The 18,933-nt window shown below is 42.1% G+C and overlaps 1 protein-coding gene across 1 annotated transcript in view; it reads left to right on the top strand.

The window, feature by feature from the left end:
* Positions 1-1,650: 1,650 nt before the first annotated feature.
* Positions 1,651-18,933, top strand: part of LOC149322501 (uncharacterized) — a 28,576-nt gene continuing 11,293 nt past the window's right edge. Inside the window, exons 1-5 of the mRNA XM_089508278.1 lie at positions 1,651-1,899; positions 8,441-8,672; positions 12,639-12,815; positions 14,298-16,699; positions 16,733-18,549. Coding sequence (XP_089364404.1) covers positions 1,651-1,899; positions 8,441-8,672; positions 12,639-12,815; positions 14,298-16,699; positions 16,733-18,549 — 4,877 coding nt within the window. The remainder of the gene's footprint in view (positions 1,900-8,440; positions 8,673-12,638; positions 12,816-14,297; positions 16,700-16,732; positions 18,550-18,933) is intronic.

Raw genomic sequence — 18,933 nt, forward strand, 5'->3', positions numbered from 1 at the left:
TTGTCCCCAATGGCAGCGCAGCCACATGCACTTGCCGCCACAGGACAACAGGGACTGTTCCTAATGGCGGCATGGACACATGTATTCACTGTCACTGAGGATGACACAGCTTTGAGCATATGCAGATTTTGGTATCCACAGTGGGGTCCAGAATGGATCCCCCACGGATACTGAGGGCCGACTGTAATCTATACCTACTGAATGTTCCATTATGTTCATTTATTAAAAGCCAATTCTGCCACTTCTTAGTTTCTGGGGAAGCTGCATTTAATCCTGTTTTGACACAGCATCAATTGGATACAGTTTATTTGAGGCAGGAGGGGACAGAATTCTAATTGATTCCCACCCCTGTGTTCAGATGTCTACATTCAGATATCAGGTTTATAAAATTGACCATTGACTGTACAAAGGCCTTTCATGACACCTTGCTACAGCTAATACTTCTGGTGAAATGAAACACAATTGTGTGTTCCATGAGCAGAATGAAAAACAAGGGTTGGATCATATTGTTATTGGACCATTAAAATAATAATAATACAGACAAGCTTTCAAGTCCTCCAACACTCTTCATTAGTCTGTTGTTACAGAACTTGAGATGGAGGGGCAGGTGAATAAAAGTCCCCAAATCACCCTAGCTAGATAATCTGTGCTTACACAGAAGTCCCAAGACAAAGACTGCAGGTTTGGAGAATCCAGCTATTATTATGATATCAGGTTTCATCTCGAAACATATAGAGGTTTTCCATTTCTAGAGACAAAGGGCTGCCTTCTGGGCATGCAATAAAGTATCTATTGCCTTTCATATATGACTCCTGTCTCAGTTTGAATCAAAAACATTGTGCAACATAGCCAACTCTGTATCCCAAATTCTATAGCCCTTTATGGAGAGGACTGGAAAACTCACTTGAATGGTCAAGTCAATATTTTAGCGGTCCAATAAAATTACAATGACACTCTGATGTCTAATAACAGCCAAACAATTATATCTTTATTGCACCAACCAAAATGCACAATTGCATGTTGCAAGCTTTCGAAGTCACACTGGCTTCTTCATCAGGCAAACAGGAGAAAGAAATCGAAGATGTTAGTCATAGGCCTGTATTTTCTGTTTCTGGTCTTAGTTCAGATGATAGGGAGGTCTATCTGCAGGCTGGCACCTCCCCCTTTGGCCATGCAGTCACTGGTAGATTTTCAAAGTCCAGGAAATTTAGTGTCCATTTGCAATTCAAAGAAGATGTTTCCTTGGAATCCAGCACTCTAGTCTCTAATTATAGTTCAGAAAGGCAGTGGCTATTGAGTTGGAAGGCTCACTTTCTCTCCTCCTGATATACAACATGGTGCCATATGTACTCTTTTAAGATACTGATGTATTCTGGGACACATTATATAAGGAAATCATTCTTGAGTATGTTGAGCTTACCTTTTCCTGGGCCACCTTTATATGCAAATGGATGTGTTCTGTCCAGTGATGTCATGGGTTAGAAGCTGTGGAATGGCTACTGTGGCAGCAACCGCACAAACAGAATCTGCACATATCCTGGTGATGATTTTCTTCTGTTTAACAGCAGCAAAAGCTAAGCCTGTCTTTCTTCCTCCACTTGCTTGCCCAAAGTGCAAGGAAATTTACATTGCTCATTGTATGCTGCAGTCATGGATGTCTTTAAGTTAGCATGGGAAAATCTGCCATCCCCTGTTCCCAAAAAGGATGAGGCTGAATTGTCAGCCTCATCAAAATCAGGAAGTGAAAGTGAAGGTGAATCAGAAAGTGATATTGATGCCAAACCCAAAGCTCCAATCATGAAACCCGAAATCACCATATCTTCAGTAATTGAAATCCCCCCTTCTGTGAAGAATGTGTTGGAAAAACTGGAGGTATCACAGCTAGAAAGAGCAAAGAAGGTATGTGCCAAAGTTATTTTTTAAATCAACGGAATACTCACTCTGGAGGAGGGAGAGCTGTTGGAGCAGGAGAACAAGTATGTGTGATTTCTGCCTATCCTAGTTCTGTGGGGATTAACTGGAATAAATTTTAACAAATTTTGAACATAACTATTTTTTATTTAATTCTTACCACAGCTACACCAAGTGAAATGCCCATGTAGAGCTAACTATAGTCTATTTCTCACTAGAACAATGCAATCAATAATCCTTTTGTAGTTCAAAAGAAGAAGTATATAATTCTTGTTTGCAATCATCCAAATGCTCTTGTGGTTCATTAAAATCTTGGTGCTAGCTTCACAGACTTCTCTGCAAACCGCTTTAGTTCCAAACAGCACAGCAAAAACATATGCATAAATTGCAGCGAATCACATCTAAATAACAACCAGAACAAATACCAGGAATATAAAAATTGGTTCTCCATGGTCATGACACTGAGAAACAAGCACAGTTTTACTTGCTTGGGGTTAATACCCCTAGGATCCCTAACCAGGCTAGCTCTGTTGCTAGGGGATTCTGGGGGCTGGAATCCAAACAAGTGACTTTTCTAATCTCTGCTTAGCTTTGTACGTTGGAGTCATCTGAGGAAAGCTAGGACTGAAAAAAAAACCCAGCCTCTTCTGCTGGAAATCTCAATTAAAAACAATGAGCTCTTACTAAATTACATGTATAGGTATGCATCTCTTTATATAACTCTGGAGTGGATTTGAAAAACACATTTAAACCGCCCCTTTTAAAAAGGGTCTTAACCCACACAATAAATGTTCAATATATTGTGTAAATTGACTAGAGCTTGAAAAGGATGCTTTTTAAAAAAATCACAACCCCCAGAATCCCCCTGTGAGAATGAACACTGGTTGTACTGGCTAGAGGATTTTGGGAGTTATAGTCTAAAAGTAGCTTTTAATTATTGACAGTTGCTGTATTTGTACTGGTAAGGAAAGGGAGTGGCACTTGTGAGATTTTCTGCCCGTGGTACCAAAATAATTTATCTTGCTTCAGGTAGTATGTACTTTGCTTTGAAGGAGAAGGAAGATTCCATATATTCAGTTTCAGACGGCTAGTGCCCTCTGATGTCTGGAGGAGAAAAGTGGTAAGATGAGCAAAATATCTGAGGAAATATAAATTCCTCAGGCAGCTGACTAAAAATGCCCAGAGGCAATGTACACTGCAGCCTAAATCCAAAGTATTGTCAAGAATAGACCCATCAAATAAATTAATATTGTAGACATACTGACTTACCAAACTCCCATTGATTTAGTGGGTTTGTTCTAGTTGAGTCAACCAAGTACCATATTTTCCGGCGTATAAGACAACTTTTTGACCCTCAAAAATTGGGTCAAAAGTTGGGGGTCATCTTATACACCGGGTTAAGCCCAGCAACAAGAGAGCCCCGTGGCCTAGCACTCGCGCCCTTGGCCGGCTGCTGGCTTCTTAGGCCTCCAGAGGCCTGGGAAGCCAGCAGCCCCGCGCAGGCTTCTAAGGGGCCTTCGGAGGCCTTTTGAAGCCAGCGAGCGCGTGCATGGCCAGCTTCCGGCTCCTCAGGAAGAGGGGTAGCCTAAACTCTATATTTTTATTCAAAAAGTTGGGGTCGTCTTATACACCGGAAAATACAGTAGTTTTAGACTGTTTTTGTACAGAAGTACCTTTCTACTACAAAACCAACCAACTGCCAGTGCTAGCAATTCTTCTTTTAAATAGGTAGCAGTCTCCCCACCATTGTATTGTTTAACATCAGAAAGTACAGTATCCATTTTTCAAACAGAAAAGGACTTCTGGCCAATTCAGGTTTGGGCTGAGAGGGGGCAATTGGGGCAATCTATGCAGCCCCAAGAAGGGCTCCCATCCTAGGCAGAATATGGGGCCCCAGGCCTGCTGCGATTGCCTACTCTTGGCCTAAATATGCCCTCTTCTGCCCTTCAGTCTTAGGCTGCCTCTGCACTGCAAAGTTTGACACCTCTTTAACTGCTATGGCTCAATGCTATGAAATTTGGGGAGTTACAGTTTTCTGATATCTGTAGCCTTCTCTGAGAGAGAGCTCTGTTGCTATAACAAAGTACAAATCCCAGGATTCCATAGCACTGAGCCATGACAGTTAAATCAATGTCAAACTGTGTTATCTCTGCAGTGCAGGTGCAGCCTTAGATTTCTCTCCAGACCCTTTTAAAGAGATTTTCTTTTCTTTTCTTTTCTTTTCTCGTGGTCTTGTTTTTGTGCCGCACAAATTTCATTGTGGGGTTACCTAATAGGGGCTGGGTGAGAGGGAAGTGGCTTCATTCTACTGAACTTGTCTGGCAACCTTTCTTCCTGCCTTCACTTTCAGATGGGCTGGTGCAGAAGGAGGAGGTTAATGTTTTGGGGGGAAATAGAAATCATTCCTCCCTTTGCTTTCAAAGGCATATATGTCATTCATTCATTCATTCATTCATTTATTCATACATTTATATCTTAAACAACTTTGCCGATATGCGTCTACAGAGTTCTGCAACTGTGAATAACATTTCCCCCCAATAAAATTGTCCCTGCACATCTGTAATGCTTTGTCAGGGTGGGATATCGACTAAAAAGGAGGGAATGTAGGGTATGTACATACAGAAGGTCTCTAAACTGAGGACTTTATCACATGGGGGAATCAGGGGTTTTACAAGGTATTTTCCCAGGACAGTCACGTGATCATGGCAAATTTCACTAGGAAATCCTGTGAATGATTTTGTTGCTGGAGCATTCCTGGTTCTTCTTGGGATAGGTCCTCGCTAAGCATGATGTGTGGGAAAATCTTTGCCATGATCCTGTGACTGTCCTGAGAAACTAACTAGGAAAGTCAGGTACTTAACAATACTACAAAAACGTATTTGTTTTTGTGTTTATTATAATAATACATCTAAAGCTTAACAAATCATGAAGAGAACAAACAGAAATAAGTAAAGTAATGTATAATATAATTGAACGGATTGCCAATCGCACAATGCTCCAAGTGCGAAAAACCATTCCTGGGGCACTCGCGCAGTTGGCAGTCACGTGGTGTCACTGTCTTTTACTTTTATTTAAACCATTTATATCCCAACTTTCTCCCACAATGGGATTCAAGGCAGGTCCCCTCCTCCCCGCTTTCCTTCCTCCCCTTGCTGTTTTTTAAAAACCTTTTCCTTCTATTTTTCACGCAATTCTGGAGCTGTGAAACCCCAAAGTTTTAAAAAATTGTTTCGAAAAGTTTAAACTGGGGCCGCAAAGCTCCAGAACTGTGCAAATAATAATAATTATTATATATATAAAAAATAAAACCATTTAGGCATGCTGGGTAAGGCATAAGGGGGGGGGGGAGGCCAGGGTTTTGGAGTGGGATGGGAAGATGCGATGGGGGGGGCGGGCAGCAGCTCCAGTAACATGAATGGAATAAGTGCAGTGGTGGCTGCTCCAAAATCAATATGTCATTGACCCGTTTTATTTTTGCTTGCCTGACTGCAGCGTGAAAGGGGCTGGAGTGATAACGTCCTAGGTCATTGTTTTCTTCAGAGCAGACACAGGGCTGTGGGTTATGTGGGGATCCCAATAGCATTAAAGTGGGACGCAGTGGTTTTGTATCAGTTTCCAGAGCAGCATGGAGAACACATTTCTGATGAAAGGAGGGGAGAATGGAGCACGAGGCAGACTTTATTCAACTTCTAGAAAAATCTCTGATCAAGGCAAGGGTGGGCAGCTACAGAAGTTTCAGGGGATCAATGTTGATCCTTGCAGTAGGTCACATCACTTTCTCTCCTAAATCAGCCAAGAACAAAAGTAGAGGTGAATTACTGTTTTGGTTTCCCAGTGTCTGGCACTGTTGGGGAGAATTAATAGTCTATTTCAGCAAGCCATCACTCCTACAGACCTCCAGTAGTAGTGAGTTTCTTGTGTTGAGTGATTTCTTCCCCGACTACATGGGCTGTCTGTATGTGATAGGGATTTTGGGGGGAGGGGGGACTGGCAAGGTGTGGGCGGGGCTGGCATAGCAGACTCCATCTTGCAAGGAAACAGACTCCTCCCCTTATGTTCTCTCCCACATGCACAACAAACTTACTCAGGCAAGTGTGGTACAACTGTACCTTTAATAAGAAAATAGCTTTGTATCAAGTAGATGATAACTCAAAACATAAAGTCCAGTCTTCAAGTCAGACATTCCCACTTCCCATTATGACATGGCTTGTTTCTCAAAGCTTCTCATGTGGACTCCACCACTCATCCTCCAAATCCTCAAGGTCTCTGGTTGTCCATTCCCCAGAGCCCGCAAAAGCCCAGGCTCCCTCCTCTTGAGGGTTCTGTAGCCTCTCCTCCTCTTGGGGTCTCTGCTTTGGCCGTAGGGCCCTTCTTGGAAGAGGCACAGGGACTCTGTCCCTCTCTGGCCTCCTTAAACCCTGTTCTTTCCCTTCCCCGGCCGCTGCTGCCCGAACAGCTCTTCCGCATCCATCCTCCCTCCTCGCACGCCTCAGCTCCTCCTCCTTCCTCCACTGGCTCCACCTCTGGGTTAACTTCCTCCTTCCCCTCAACCTCCACCACCTGGCTGCCCTTAGCCCCTTCAGCTCTCTCCACCTGGGTGAGTACCTTACTACACAAGGATATAGTGGGTACAAAAAAGTGCCTGCAGGCCAAATGCAGCTGCAGGTCACAGTTTGCCTGCCCCTGGATTAAACTACAGTGGATCTTGGTTAATGTCCGTGAATTAAATTGTGTTTTTAAAAACACTGTGAAGCAGTTGGGTTCCCCTTCCACTTCTGACATACCGCAAGTGGTACAAAATGACCTCTGGCTGAAATCCTGCTACAAAGTTATACAACTTCTATCAATTAACTTTTCAAACGACCTCCTACTTCTCCTATAATTACAACATATGAATTGGCATGTGGCTTGAAGTGCATGATAAAGACCGCGGATACAGCACTGTATTCATTAGCATGTGCATACCTACCAACAATCGCCTTTTCAGAGGAGAGGCAACACAAAAGGCACTCCCATGGAACGCCGAGTCAAATTAGATCCTGTTCTTTATTTGTTTATGAGTCTTCACTGCTGCAATATTTGATGCCTCTCTAGCTCTTGCTGTGTGAAAATGGAAGAGTGATGAGTTCTACCTGCATTAAGAATATAAGAGCCCTGCCAGAGCAGGGCAAAGATCCATGTAAACTAGCGTCCAACGTCCCACTTCCCATAATGGCCAAGGAGGTGCCTCTAGGAAACCTACAAGCAGGTCACAAAGGCAGTAGGCCTCTTTGCCCATGGCTCGAATAACACACATTGACAGATACACTGCTTCTGAAACTGAAGGTTCCACCTAACCATCTTGATAGGTGGACCTATTTCCCATTTATTGGTCACATCTCCTTTTAAAAACTATCTAAGCTTTTGGCTATCACTTGGCTTGTTTAGTTCACAAACACACACAACTCCACTTTGTGGCTGGATCTGCACTGCAGAAATAATTCAGTTTGACACCACTTTAACTGCCACCGCTCAATTCTATGGAATTCTGGGAATTGTAGTTTGTTGTGGCACCAGAGCAGATCCAGGATTTTATCGCACCTGGAGAGAGAGACGCAGGTTGTAACTGACAGATTTTCTCAGACAGCCTCATAGGTGGGCAGTAGGCAGCCTATATCCAATCCGGGCTTCTCCCACAGGTTTTCAAGAAAAGATTTTCCCATTCTTGAAAAGTTGTGGAAGAAGCCCAGATTGGATATGGGCTATCTACTGCCCGGCCATGGGGCTGTCTGATAAAACCCATTTGTTATGGTTACAACCTGTGTCTATCCTGGCAGGAATTGGTGGTGCAATAATCTCCCCACACTGCAGAAATAATCCAGTTTGACAAAAGTTTAACTGCCACAGCTCAGTGCTATGAAATTCTGGGAACTGCAGTTTGTCGTGGCACCAGAGCTGCAGCATCAGATTATTTCTGCAGTGCAGATACAGCCTGTGATAGGTGTTTTAAGCATACTATCCACTAACCCTACTGCTAATTTAAACAGCTACGTACATACTTACTTTCCTGTTTGCCTCTGAAGAGCCTTTCCATGTTCCTTGCCTCTCCTCACTCATCATGCCCAATGAAATGGAGAGGTCTTTCTTCTTCACACACCACACAGCTCTATGCCTACTCTGAAGAAAACAAAATTTGGAATCTCTTGCAGTAGTATGAAAGACAGGCAGAGTGTTTTTGTGATGGTTTCCACAGGAGAACGTTTTATGAAAGAAGGGGATAGGATGGAATATGAGGTGGGTAGTATGTGCCTCAAGTGGACAGCATGTTAAGAAGCCCTATCAGAATAATACCAAGATGGAACATATCCTAATATTCCAAATTCTTATGTATTAATACTTTCCTCCAGAAGCTAGAATTTACTGTTGGGATGTTTCCAGCAAGTAGAGGCTCAAAGAAGGGTGAGGGTGTCGGATAACTGAGGCCTGGGCTCTCAGGTCACTTCTCTAGAAGTCCACTTGCATCCATCCCATCTCTTTTATGTCCTTCTAGGAGATCGCTAAGAAACTCTGCCGCATTGTGGACAATGTGAACCATACCTATGAACGCTACAGAAAGGATGAGGGAACTGACCCTGAGACAGAAAGGGAATACCAGCAATCTCAGTCATGGGAAGAGAGAAGTCGCCGGTCTCATTTTCTAAATAAAGTTTCTGAAGTGCTTGAAGACAGTGTGTTGAAAGTACAGGACTTACAAATGGTGTTGGAGTCATGCAAAGGCTGGTGTAAGTTTCAGGATGATGTGAGGCTAGGCTTGCCATATCCCGGTGGGGGGCGTGACTTTCCCAGTTTTGGACCATGCCTCACGGTCACGGTCCGGTTTTGCCTCTCTCCCGGGATGGGTCTCCCCCCCCGGTTAGAGCGCAGCCGCTCTTACTTGCCACCGCCATTTTTTTTGTTTGTGCGGTGGCTCTTGCCGCCACCGCCAATGCGGCTGTTGATGTGGCCCCCCCTGGCCGCCGCCGCCACCGTCGCGGCCTTTGGCACCCACCCGGGCCCTGTGCCCCGCGCGCCCACACTCCCAGTTCTGCTGTGGCGCGCGCAAGGCTCTATCGGAGGCTGGAGCTCCTCCTATGGCTGGCAGGCTGGCCACGTGGGCCGTTGAGGGACTGAGGCAGTGGGCAAAGGTGGACAGCGAGAAGCAGCCGCAGCAGCAGCAGCAGAAGCAGCTGACCACCCGCCTCTACCTCCTCCTCCTTTGCTGCCTCCTCCGCACGCTCCCTTTCCATGGCCGCGGCTGCTCATGCAGCCGGCCGGCTACCCTCTTCCTCCTCCTCCTCCATGCCCTTCTTTCCACGCTTCACGCGCCGGCCTAAAAAGGGAGCTTGTCCCCTTAAGGAGGCAGAGCCTCGGAGGAGGAGGCGGAATGGAGGAGGACTCTGGGCGAGGGGAAAGGGCTCTTTCCTGGCCCCATATGGCTCCAAGCAGCAAGAGAGTGCTTCCTACTCATTTAGGTTTTTAGGACTTCAACTCCCAGAAGCCTCAGCCAGTTTAGCCAACTACCAGGGATTCTGGGAGCTGTAGTCCAAAACAGCTGGAGAGCCCAAGTTTGGGAATCACTGACAAGACGAAAAGCAGGAGGAGGAGAGTGGTCATTTCCGGTCAGCCTTCTTTATTTATTTCTTTTTTCAGGGCAGGGTTGTGTAAAAGAGTCAGTCTGGCTTCAGTGTATTTATTTTTATTTTATTTTATTTGTGGTTAATTTGATTACTAAAAATATATAAGTTTCCCTTGGTTTTTTATTTTATTTTTGGTTAATTTGATTACTAAAAATATATAAGTTTCCCTTGTTTTTTATTTTATTTTTGGTTAATTTGATTACTAAAAATATATAAGTTTCCCTTGGTTTTTTATTTTATTTTTGGTTAATTTGATTACTAAAAATATATAAGTTTCCCTTGGTTTTTTATTTTATTTTTGGTTAATTTGATTACTAAAAATATATAAGTTTCCCTTGTTTTTTATTTTATTTTTGGTTAATTTTATTACTAATAATATATAAGTTTGCCTGTCTAGGAATAATGCCAAAATGTCCTCCATTTTGATCACACCTAAGAAACATGCATTTATATTAACATTAAAAAAAAAATCATCAAATTTTTCGCATGTCCTTCATTTTTAAAAAATGTGCCCTACATTTGAAAATGTTGTCCTACATTTGTCCTACATTTGTCCCGGTTTAGAGGTCTTGACTTATGGCAACCCTATGTGAGGCAGGAAATCCCAGGATAGCTCAGATGTGTTTCATTTTCCGGAAAGCTAATAAATTATTATGATTTCTATCATCATTATATTTATTTATATCCCACCCTTTTCCCAAAACTGGGACTCAGGGCGGCTTACAATATTAAAAAAAAGTACAGTGGTCCTTCCCCATTCACTAGGGTTAGGGGTGAAGGATTCCCGTGAATGTGGAAAAACTGATATAACTTTTGACCTTTTAATTTTTTAATTAAATATGACATGTAAGATAAATACTTAGATGGGGAAAAAAAGCTTACTTGTATTATATTGTATATGGTTACTTCTGCAAGGATCTTGTTTGCTAAATATTGGGGGGAAACCAAGCTCCATCTGACGAGGAGTAGATAATTAAATTGAGAGAAGCTATGGACCTGGATATTTTGACAATGATTATGGGAGAAACACCAAGAAAAAATACGGAAAATGTCTGGAATTGTCTTAAATTATATGGGAATAAGAGAGGTTGGAACCTTGTTTAAATAGAAAATTGAACAATACTTTTGAACAATTTTGAAATACCGTTCAATGTTTACTTTTTTCTTTCTTCCTTCTTTTTTCTTGTTTCCTCTCCTGACAATAATGAAAGCAAGGGAAAATATAAAATAAAATACCTAAGAACTGATATTACTAGATAGACATATTCTTTATGTATAGAGACTAAATTAATGACTATATAGAATATTGAGAAAATCCAGGACCTTCTAGACTTCAAAATGATTTAGAAGGTATATGATAGAAGAAAATTAAAAATTATATTATTATTATTATTATTATTATTATTATTAACCTTTATTTATAAAGCGCTGTAAATTTACACAGCGCTGTACATACAATCTTTTAATTAGGCAGTTCCCTGCCCTCAGGCTTCCTCCAGAAGTGGTGCTTATGTTTTATTTTGTAATGTAAATACATTTTTAATGTATATGTCTATGTATGTAGGTGTTTGTATTTGTATTTTGTGTTACTAAAAAATAAAATAGGTAAAATGAAGAAATAAAAAGTAAATCAAAAAAATCTGAAAATAGAATAAAAATAAATTAAAATTAAAATATAACATACAGTATAACATATAAAATAAGATAAAATAATATAAACACAGAAATAAAAAATTAAAATAGAATAAAAATAAAATAGTTCAATAAAAATATAAAATAATAAATAAAAATATAATAAAATAAAAGTGAATAAATAAATAAATAACACATTATATTAAATTAAAATAAATTAAATTAAAATTAAAAACAAAACAAATAATAAATAAAAATAAAAAGTAATATTATTAAAATAAGAATACAAAGAACAAAGAAATAAAATTGCATTATACTCAGTAAAAAATTAAATTAAAAATAAAAATGAATCAAAATAAAAGAAAATATAATAGAAAATAAAATAGAAACAAATAAAAATAAAAAATAAAAATAAAGGATCAATGCAAATAAAACAATATATTATATTAAATTAAATTAAAAATTAAATTATGTAAAAAATAAAATAAAATAGAAAATAAAAAACAAAATGAGAAATTAAAACCAAACTATAATAAAATTATTAAAAGAAAAAATAAAATATAAAATATATAATAAAATAATATATGAAGTATAGAATAAACTAAAGTAAAAAATAAATAAAAATAAAGATTTAATTAGAAAAAAATAATAATGTACAAATGAAAAATGAAATACAAATAAAATAAAATATAAAATTACATAATAAAAATATAATGCATAAATAAAAAGAAAAACAACATGAAAAAATAATAAAAATGAAGTATGACAGTAATAAATAAATAAATATAAAATAAAATTGAATAAAAAGTAAAACAAATAACAGTAATAACAATAAATAAAAATAAAATTCAATTTGAAGGCTATAAAATAATAAAATAATAAAAGTAAATTATATTAAAATAAATTTAAAAATAAAAATACATGAAAATAAAATATATATTAAAATAAAAATAAATGAAAATAAAAAGCAAAGGAAAAATAAAATAATATAATATAATTAATATAAAAATAAAATGCAAAATAAAAATAAAAATAAAAAATTAATATTTAATTAAATAAAAATAAAATAAACAATCACATAAATAATGAAATAAAATGTAAAATAAGCATATAATGAAATACAAAATATTTTATCCCTGGGACCTTCCAAGGTCTCCTGCGGGAAGCTAATGCAGCCCTTGAGCTTTCTATAGTTGCCCATAGTTACTGAAGGAGCCATATAGTCAGAAATTGTGGTACTTTGCCTTCCCCACCTATTTTAGACATGGAAGAGGGCTCACTCCCAGAACGCAAGGTAATTTGACATCACTTATTTATTTATTTTTAAAGGGATAGGGAAATAGTTTGCCCCTGTTCCTCTCAGACTGTTGTATTGCAGGGTCGTCATTTTTTAATGAATATTTATGTTCCGTCTCACTTGGATGTAAATGTTTTTCTTAGATGATATGCTGAAAACAATTGACTGGAAAGAAATGGAGACTCCCACTGATAGAATGGTTGAGGATTTGGAAAAACGCCTCCTGAACTTTATTAACTCAATTGAAACAAATATTCACCATCTAATCAAGATATTCCACCCACTCTTAGAAGGGAAAGACAAGTCAAGACGGAAGTCAGGTATCTATATCTAGCCATTATAAATTTCGCAAGGAAAGTGCTGTTACAAAAGGGCCTACATTTAATAGGTCAGACCAAGAAATGGAAACAAAAGCAATCTCTCAAAAACCCTTAGGCAAATAAGCCAATTAGCAACATTTGCAAAGAGTTAGACACTTGCCAGCGGAGGGGCAAATCTCATTCAGGTTTTTTTGTGTTGAAAATGCTTACTGATCTTTTTCTCCCTGTCTCCCCCCTGCCCTTCACTAGTGCAACAGTGCCAGCTGTATGCTTCTCTGATTTCCTTGCTGCCGTCATTCAGGGACATTAAGGGGTGAAACAGATGGGGAGAAAAAAAGTGGCTTACAGCCACTTTGAAGGACAGACATTTACATGAAATATGCCTCAAAAGCAAACCGAAATTAAGCCGTAGTCCATGGCTAAAAACAGAGCAAAAAGAAGCCAAAATATTCTGGCTAAGCAAGGGAAATGCACATCTTCATGCCTGCATATACACAGCCCAGTGCCAGTGTGGGGCTGCAGCAAAGCACATGAAAAATGAAAGTGGGACAACTCCAATGGATGTAATTACAATGTACAGAAATCAGACAGTCCAAGAGGGAGGACATGTATGGGGGGGGGGGGGGCTCTATGACTGTGCTTTGCCAATTTATTATTTGCACATTGATTCACCAATGCCCTGTACCAGCCCACCATTGCTCATGAAACTGTGTGGCCAATCAAAAGGGTGGCCATGCATTGGCTTGGCATCTGGGTGGATGTGAAAGGTATTTTGAAGTTTCAGCAATGTGTTGGTCTGACAGTGCACATACATGGTGGGAAAGCAACAACAACAACAAAAATACACAGTAGCTTAGCTTGACTCCATACCGTGTGGTCTGCCCATGGGTGTTCAACCTGTCTTGGGAGCTTGCCATGCAGACAGCAGGGTTTCGACCTGCTTTTAAGGTATAGAATTTTTTATGGTTGTGACAATTCACAGAGTTTACCTGGTCTACAGCGGAGGAGGGGAAACTCTGGGTTATGTGCCTAATCCAGTCCTCCCACATCCAGGGGATGTCCCCCTGCCCCTCCCTGAATCCCTTTCCATAAAGCCTTGGATCCTGGGTCACTTTCTTACTACAAAGGTGTAGCACTGTGATTTCAGTTTAATTGCCATGCAACATCCTTTGAAACCCTGGAGAGGGCAATTTAGAACAAGGCGTTTATTATTCTCAGCCAGAAAGCTCCTTTGGTGCCTTTGACCAAGCCACAGGAGACAGCCATGACAGCTGAAATGGAATCATAGCACTATGATTCTGTTGTGTGAAAGGGCCCTTGCAGTGGGGGAGATTGTCTTTATCTTTAGTCATTAATGTCAGAATGTTTGAAGACTCTCACTGTGATACTAGTTGAAATTTGTGGTCTAGGACTCTTTTATCTTCTGGGCTCATGTCGTTCTGCATATCTTCTAGTTCCTTGTTTTTTGTCTCTTTGCCTCAGCTCCACGATCTGGCATGTTTAAAGCATGGCGAGAGAAAATGGTAGAAAAACCCCATGATGTTGAGCCCTTGACCCCGCAGCAGATGATGGAAGATGAAGCTCTTACTTTGGCACGCTGTCATGAGGTGAACAACATGATACAGGAAATTATAGATTCTACGCTCTTCAGCAAAGTAGAAGCTCTTGGCATCAAGTACATTGAAGCCATTATGACAAGCCTCACAAAGGCTTTCAGCCATCTAAGTAAACAATGCAGAAGCCTTAAAATCAAATGCGAAAGTCTAGCAATCCTAGAAACCCGGAAGCAGGACCCTCAAATTGGGAGCCTGCAGAGAGAACTGAAGATGGCCCTGGAGAAAAAGGCAGCGCTGGAAATACAAGTGCAGAATGTTGAGGAAAGATGCAAGGTCCTCCTCATCACGAATGAAATGATGCAAAGGGAGCTGCAGGATGCCAATGAAAGAGCACTGGTGGGAACTAAAGTCATTTTCCCCAGGGCTCCTCCTGCCAAAGCTCCCACCAAATCTCCCTCAGATACTCAAAAAGCAGTGGTCAAGTCTCAGCCAGATGCTGAAAAAGCAGTGACGACTCAAACAGAGGCTGCAAAAGAAATAAAATCTAAGCCAGATGCTGAAAAAGAAGAGAAAAGTAAAATGGATGAGAAACCATTTACAGAAGTCCCAAGTGGTCTGCCTCAAAAGAAGCCAAGTGTAACCTTTCAAGATAAGGACATTTTTTTCAGTATGCCGGAGGTGAAAACCAGAAGCCTTGAGAAGCTGCAGGTGGTGGTTCCTGAAGAAGAACAGAAAGAGGCTCTTACCCTTCTGGAAGAAATTCTTCCCCCCTCTGAACCATCATTTACCCCCCTTGAGGAATCACTTACCCCCCTTGAAGCAAGGCCTCAAGTGAGCAGAATTTCATTGGCTGGGACGGCTGAAGAGACGGCAGTAATCCAAATGCTGCCAGAGGCAGAAACAGCTCAAACATTGCTGGAGGTACCACTAACTGAAGCACACCCTGACAGAGAACCATCCTCAGAAGAGCCACCACAGGCACCCTCAAAGGAAAAAGCCATAGGTGTTTCTACCAGCACAGAGGATGAGCAATCTTTTGAAACAGAAGTGCTACCCAAAGAGAAAGAACATGTCCACAGTGGCCGACTGAAAGCAGCTCAAATGGCCAAAAGGACCTCCAAGTTAGGTCAGTGGAAAAAGCTGCAAACCTCCCTCTTAAAAAAACCCATAAAATCCCAAGAAGGGCTGCCAACAGCCCCACCTGAAGAAAGTGCTCCTGCAATCATACCTGACAAAGTGTCTGAAATGAAGCCATCACCCAAAACCTTAGAAGATGGTGGTGCACATAAAACGGAGGCTGAAGAGGAGTCCATTAAGGGCAGTTCTCCAGAAGCAGTACCTCCAGTATCATCCAGACAACCTGAAGAAGAAGTGTCACCCACACCCTTAGAAGATGATGGCTCCCCAAAACCTGAAACTGAAGAGGAGTCAGTTAAGGGAAGTTCGCCTGAAGTGGAACCTCCTGTATTATCAAAAGAGTCTGAAGGAGAAGTATTACCCAAACCTTTAGAAGACAAAAGTACCCCTAAACCTGAGACAGAAGAGGAGTCTATTAAAGGAAGTGCCCCTGGAGTGGAACCCCCAGAATTGCCCAAACCACAAGCAGAAGCCTCAGCTCCTATCACTTCTCCTGAGGTGACACGTGGAAAGCGGAAAACATCCATGAGAATCAGCGCAGGGAAAGTTGTTACCACTGTAAAAGTTAAAAGGCTTGTCAAAGTCATGGGAGACAGCATGACTCCGAAGCCTGCAACAGCTCCAGATAGCCCAGAGAAAGGGGGCATAGATTCCTTAGACATTTCACAACCAATTTCAAGTGAAGGAGTCGAGGATTCAGCCACTGAAACACAAGAAGCTGTTCAGGTACTGGTACCAAAACGGTGGCTGGGCAAGACAAAAGAAGCCAGAGAAAAGAAAGAAACGAAACGCACTGGTAGAGTGCTAGCAGATGTACCACATCCAAAGCAAGAGGAGAAGACAGAAGAGCTCATCCATGGTTTAAGTACAAAGTTGCAGGAGGCTGCCAATGAGAGAGGTGGTGTGATTGATGTTGAAACTATTAAAGAAATTTTTGCAGAAATGGGCATAACAGATCGTGGTGCTTATCTGGGACAAGTATCAGGAAGCCACTCTGCAGACAAACAAGCCAAAAGCAGTGCTGCAAAAAAGTCTTCCTTGCCAGTCCCTGGAGCTGAACAAGCATCTAAGAAGGAAAAGAGAAGCGCAAGTGTTGAAGAATCACCTTCTGGGCCGGATGCCAGCTCTCTACTGCAAGAATTCCAAGCGGCTATCCTTGCTAGCTTAGAACACAAGCTAGAGAAGGCAAAGGCTAGCTTAGAGGACAAGCCAGAGAAGGGAAAGAAGGGTTCCCAGAGCAGTCACAAACACTCAGTCCGATTCCAGCCTACAGACCCACTCTCTCAACAGCTCTTTCAAGTGATAGAGAGAAAGCTAGAGGAATGCTTCTTACTGAAGCAGAGATCCCATACTGGCAGAGGTAGGCCAAAGTCATTGAGAAGCACACATAGTAAAGGAGAGCTGGGAGATGAAGAGGAGAAAGAAATCAAAGTTATTACACCATCCTTTGAAAGTCATTCTGCACTGGACCTATTGCCCTCACCCAGTTCTTTCAGTTTGTCTCAAACCGAAAGGGAGAAGCCCATGCCACATGAAGAATCCTCACATTTAAAGGCATGGCCAGATCAAGAAGAGGAAGGGGAACAAGTGACAAAAGGCCAAGAAGAGCTACCAAGTGGGAAAAAATCTTCCTTCCCACGCCTGCCCAAGGTGGAATTGGAAAAGGAGGATTCTTTGGACAAGATCTCATCTCCCAGGGAAGAAGAGCATCTGCCTGAGGAAAGAGATGTGCAGCGCAAGGAATCATGGAAGGAAGGGCTAGAAGAAGGAAGGAAAGGGCCTTCTGAGGAACAGCTCAGGCACACCTGGGGGAGAAAGGAGCCGGAGCGGAAAGGGAGCAAGGCAGAGCGGGGAAGGAGAGGTTCGCAGGAGATAGACGATCATAAGGGGGACTGGTACATCCAGTTGCAGGAGCAGCTGCAGCGGGAGAAGGAGCAGCTGCAAGAGGAGCAAGGGCGGTTGCAGGAGGAGCGCCAGCGGTTGGAGGAGGAGGAGACGTACCTGAAGCAGTGGCAGGAGATGTTTGAGGAGCAGCGGAAGCAGTGGGAAGCACAGGAGGAGCAGCGGCAGGAGCAGGAGCACCTGTGGCAAGTGCAGCTTCAGCACTGGCACCACCTGCAGCAGGAGAACGAGGAGCGGGAGCAGCACTGGGCAAGGCAGCAGGAGCAGCACAAGGAGCAGCACATGCTCCTGGAGGAGGAGGTGGCGCGGATGAAGCAGGAGTACGAGGAGTACCTGAAGATGCGCGGACAGCAGGCGGAAGAAGTCTGGCACTGGAACCAGCTGAAGGCCTGGCACGAGGAGCGCCAGCAGTTCTGGCAACAGGAGGACGAGGAACGGGAGAGAAAGCAAGCTCAGTGGCAGGAGCAGCTGACACGCCACAGGGAGGAGATGGAGACCTTGCAGCAAGAGCGGGAAGAGAAGGAGCGGGAGCTCAAGAAGTGGCAGCAGGCGCAACAGGAGTGGCACGGAGAGCTGGAGCGCCTTTGGGAGAAGCGCTGGGAGCAGCAGCTGCAGCGGTGGCACCACCAGATGCGGAAACAGCGGGCCCAGCAGCTGAAGTGGCAAGAGCAGAGCAGAAGGTTGATGGAGAGGCAGCACGTAGTGCAGAGAGTTCAGTCTCTGGCTCCCAAGATGAAAGTGGTGGAGGGTTCCATTCTGGATCAGTTTGCCAAGCGTTACAAAGTTTCTCCAGTCCCCAGGGAGAGACGTCTTTCTACCACCCCCCAGATCACCCCCATCCCTAGCAGGGAATTTGAGGAAGATTCCTGGGAGCTGGAAACCACTTGGTTCCCTAAGCTGTTCTCCAAAGCGGAGGAGTTTCCTGCACCTGGTGTCACAGAGAAACGGTATTGGATAAATGTCGAGGCACAGAGGAGAAACCTGGAGCTGTTGAGGGAAGCTGTCCAGAGGTCTGGAATTTCAACAGATCTTTACATCAAAGCCGATGCAATCATCCACCAAGTATTATACAGCAATGTCGAGAGGCTGGCTTTGCTCTTCAGAAAATATGCATCTTTCAGCCATCTCCAGCAGGCCAGGTAAGATACAAAGTCAAGGCAGTTTACTAGGAATCTAGGCATTGATGTTCGGTGTCATTAGGCTACCTTAACAGAGATTGGTAGAAGAGAATTATCCACAACTTTCTGCCCTTGGAAAGGTCCACAGTTGGAAAGATGTATTGTGCTAGGACTATGAAAAGTTTGTGTGTGTATATGTGTAAAATGGATAAATATAAAGGGGAACAGTTTTTCTATGCTTTTTCCCTATGAATTACATCCTTCCATATTTTTTCCTTAACAGAAAAATTGGAATGTTGGCAACACTGGTGATGTCCATGTGTATAGTCTCCTTTCTGGTTGTATGAAGCATATATTTGTAATCAATAGATGGTTGGCCATGCAAAATTCTATCAGTCACTCCCC

This window comes from Sceloporus occidentalis, unplaced genomic scaffold, assembly GCF_023333645.1.
Source record: "Sceloporus occidentalis isolate IW3139 unplaced genomic scaffold, rSceOcc1.0.p SCAF_1, whole genome shotgun sequence".
In the NCBI taxonomy this organism is placed as follows: domain Eukaryota; kingdom Metazoa; phylum Chordata; class Lepidosauria; order Squamata; family Phrynosomatidae; genus Sceloporus; species Sceloporus occidentalis.